Below are 2,073 nucleotides of genomic sequence, written 5' to 3' on the forward strand. Positions count from 1 at the left end.
TCACCCCATTCAGGCCATTTAGAGTACTAATCACAAGTTATTCAACAGAACAGCTTTGACACCGCGCTGCACACAAATAATTTGAATTTTTCAAGTGATATGAGAATGAAACTGCTATACTATATTGCATTTTTCTTGTTACGCCCATCCTTGTGGCAATAGGTTACTCTTGATTAATATGTACAACAAGAAATATTACATGCAAAAAAAAAAGTTATGAACTTTGAAAAGATTATTGAGGGTCAATAATGCAACTATATCTCATATTGATCTATTAGTCCAATTTGCTAATAAAGAAAAGAGAAGACTATCGCCATCATCTAGTGCCACTATAATCTGGTCCCTTATGCTATCATACCCAATAGTTGTACTTGTAGTACAACCATTATGGCCATCAACAACACCTTTGTAGCCGTCTGAAGGTAAACTGTGAATAAGCAATTGTTCAGTCTCTTCAGTATGCAAATCTACTTCAATCAATGGATGCCTCTCCATCATTCGGATAATTCCCTCTAGCTCCGTTGCGACTTCCTTCATGGTAGGCCTATCCTCTCCATTTACCCTTAAGCACCTCTTTGCCAGCTTAGCAACTTCTTTGAGCTCATCAAAACTTCTATCATTCAACATTCTTTTGTCAAGAATATGAAACAAGCGATCCTCTTTCATCGAAGAAACAAAGTACATTGCTAGGTTCCTATCCTTCTCTTGCCTGTCAAAAGAAATGGCCTTCTCTCCAATAAGTAGCTCAGCAAGGACAACTCCAAAGCTATATACATCGCTCTTCTCAGTCAATTGGCTTGCCAACGTGGTAAGTTGAGTATGACCCAAAGGGACCAACCTTGAAGCTCCAAAGTCAGACACTTTTGCAGCATAAATATTGTCGAGTAGTATGTTGGTACTCTTAATATCTCAATGAATGATTGCAGGCGAAGTTGCTGAGTGCAAGTATGCAAGTGCTCCAGCAGCTTCGGCTGCTATCTTCAAACGGATTTCCCATGAAACTATGGTGGCGCGGTCTTCATTGTGAATATGGTCAGACAGTGTTCCATTTGTGATGAACTCGTAAACTAGTAACAGGACTTCTGTCTCTAAACAACAACCTAAAAGCTTCATCACATTTCGATGGTTGATTTGGGAAAGAACAACCACCTCATTGATGAATTGTTCAATCTACGTTTAATCACTTACTTTGGATTTCTTGATTGCAACAATTCTATCATCTGATAAGACCCCTTTGTAAACTGTTCCAAAGCCACCTTGACCTATTATTCTAGTTTCTTCGTAGTTGTTGGTAGCCTTTTTAGATCTTCCGTAGTAAAGATTCTAGCTGTTTCGACTGAACCTTCATGTTTGGAGAGTTGTTGTTGAAGCATTATTCCACCATTTTGCTGGAAGAACTTTTCTCTGAGTTTGATAAGATTTCTTTTCCTGAGTATCCAATATACCCAACCACTGCCCACTACAAGTGCAAGAAGGCCTATGCTTATACCTGAATTTAACATGAATGAAAAGTCACTACCAATTCAATCCATTGTCATAGAGGGAAAAACATTACTAAGAAATATCAACCCAAAATATAACAAATGTAGGTTTAAAATTTTAATAAATATGACTGAGTTTAGAAAGCAGGATTTCAATTCTGAATTGTGTTGGTTCTTGAAGAATTTTTATTTTGTTTTTTTCTTCTTTCATACAAAACTCACACACCCATATGTCGATCCCTCTTTTTCCACTTTAAGGGGTAGAGACACCATTAGGCTAGATCTGGGGAATGATAATCTCAGTACTTGGTAGTTTATTATGGGTGTTTCAATTATAAATAATTACACTTGAAAATACAGAAGAAATCAAGTAATTTTAGTCTTTTTCAATTTTAATATTATTTATTTATTTATTTTTTTGTTGTTTGGATGCCAGGATGACTACGAAAACAGAAGAGGAAAAATCAGCCTTAAATCTAAATAACATATGTGATTTTGCTTCAGAGATTGATTTTAAACCTCAGTGGACAATTAATAGGATTCTACTTTAATTTGACAATAACATATGAAGAAAAGTTAGGTGAATGATTAT

At 35.9% G+C, this 2,073-nt stretch overlaps 1 protein-coding gene across 1 annotated transcript; it reads right to left on the reverse strand.

Annotated features, from left to right (window-relative positions):
- Positions 1–261: 261 nt before the first annotated feature.
- LOC132272453 (wall-associated receptor kinase 3-like) lies at positions 262–1,113 on the reverse strand. The gene is made up of 2 exons (XM_059773600.1): positions 944–1,113; positions 262–838 (listed from the first exon to the last, which is right to left on the reverse strand). The coding sequence occupies exons 1-2, from the start codon at positions 1,111–1,113 to the stop codon at positions 262–264; spliced, it is 747 nt and encodes a 248-aa protein (XP_059629583.1).
- Between the last annotated feature and the right edge of the window lie 960 nt (positions 1,114–2,073).

The sequence above is a fragment of the Cornus florida genome, unplaced genomic scaffold, assembly GCF_030987335.1.
Source record: "Cornus florida cultivar Cherokee Brave unplaced genomic scaffold, ASM3098733v1 CherokeeBrave_3.0.0_Hap2_Chr09, whole genome shotgun sequence".
Classification (NCBI taxonomy): domain Eukaryota; kingdom Viridiplantae; phylum Streptophyta; class Magnoliopsida; order Cornales; family Cornaceae; genus Cornus; species Cornus florida.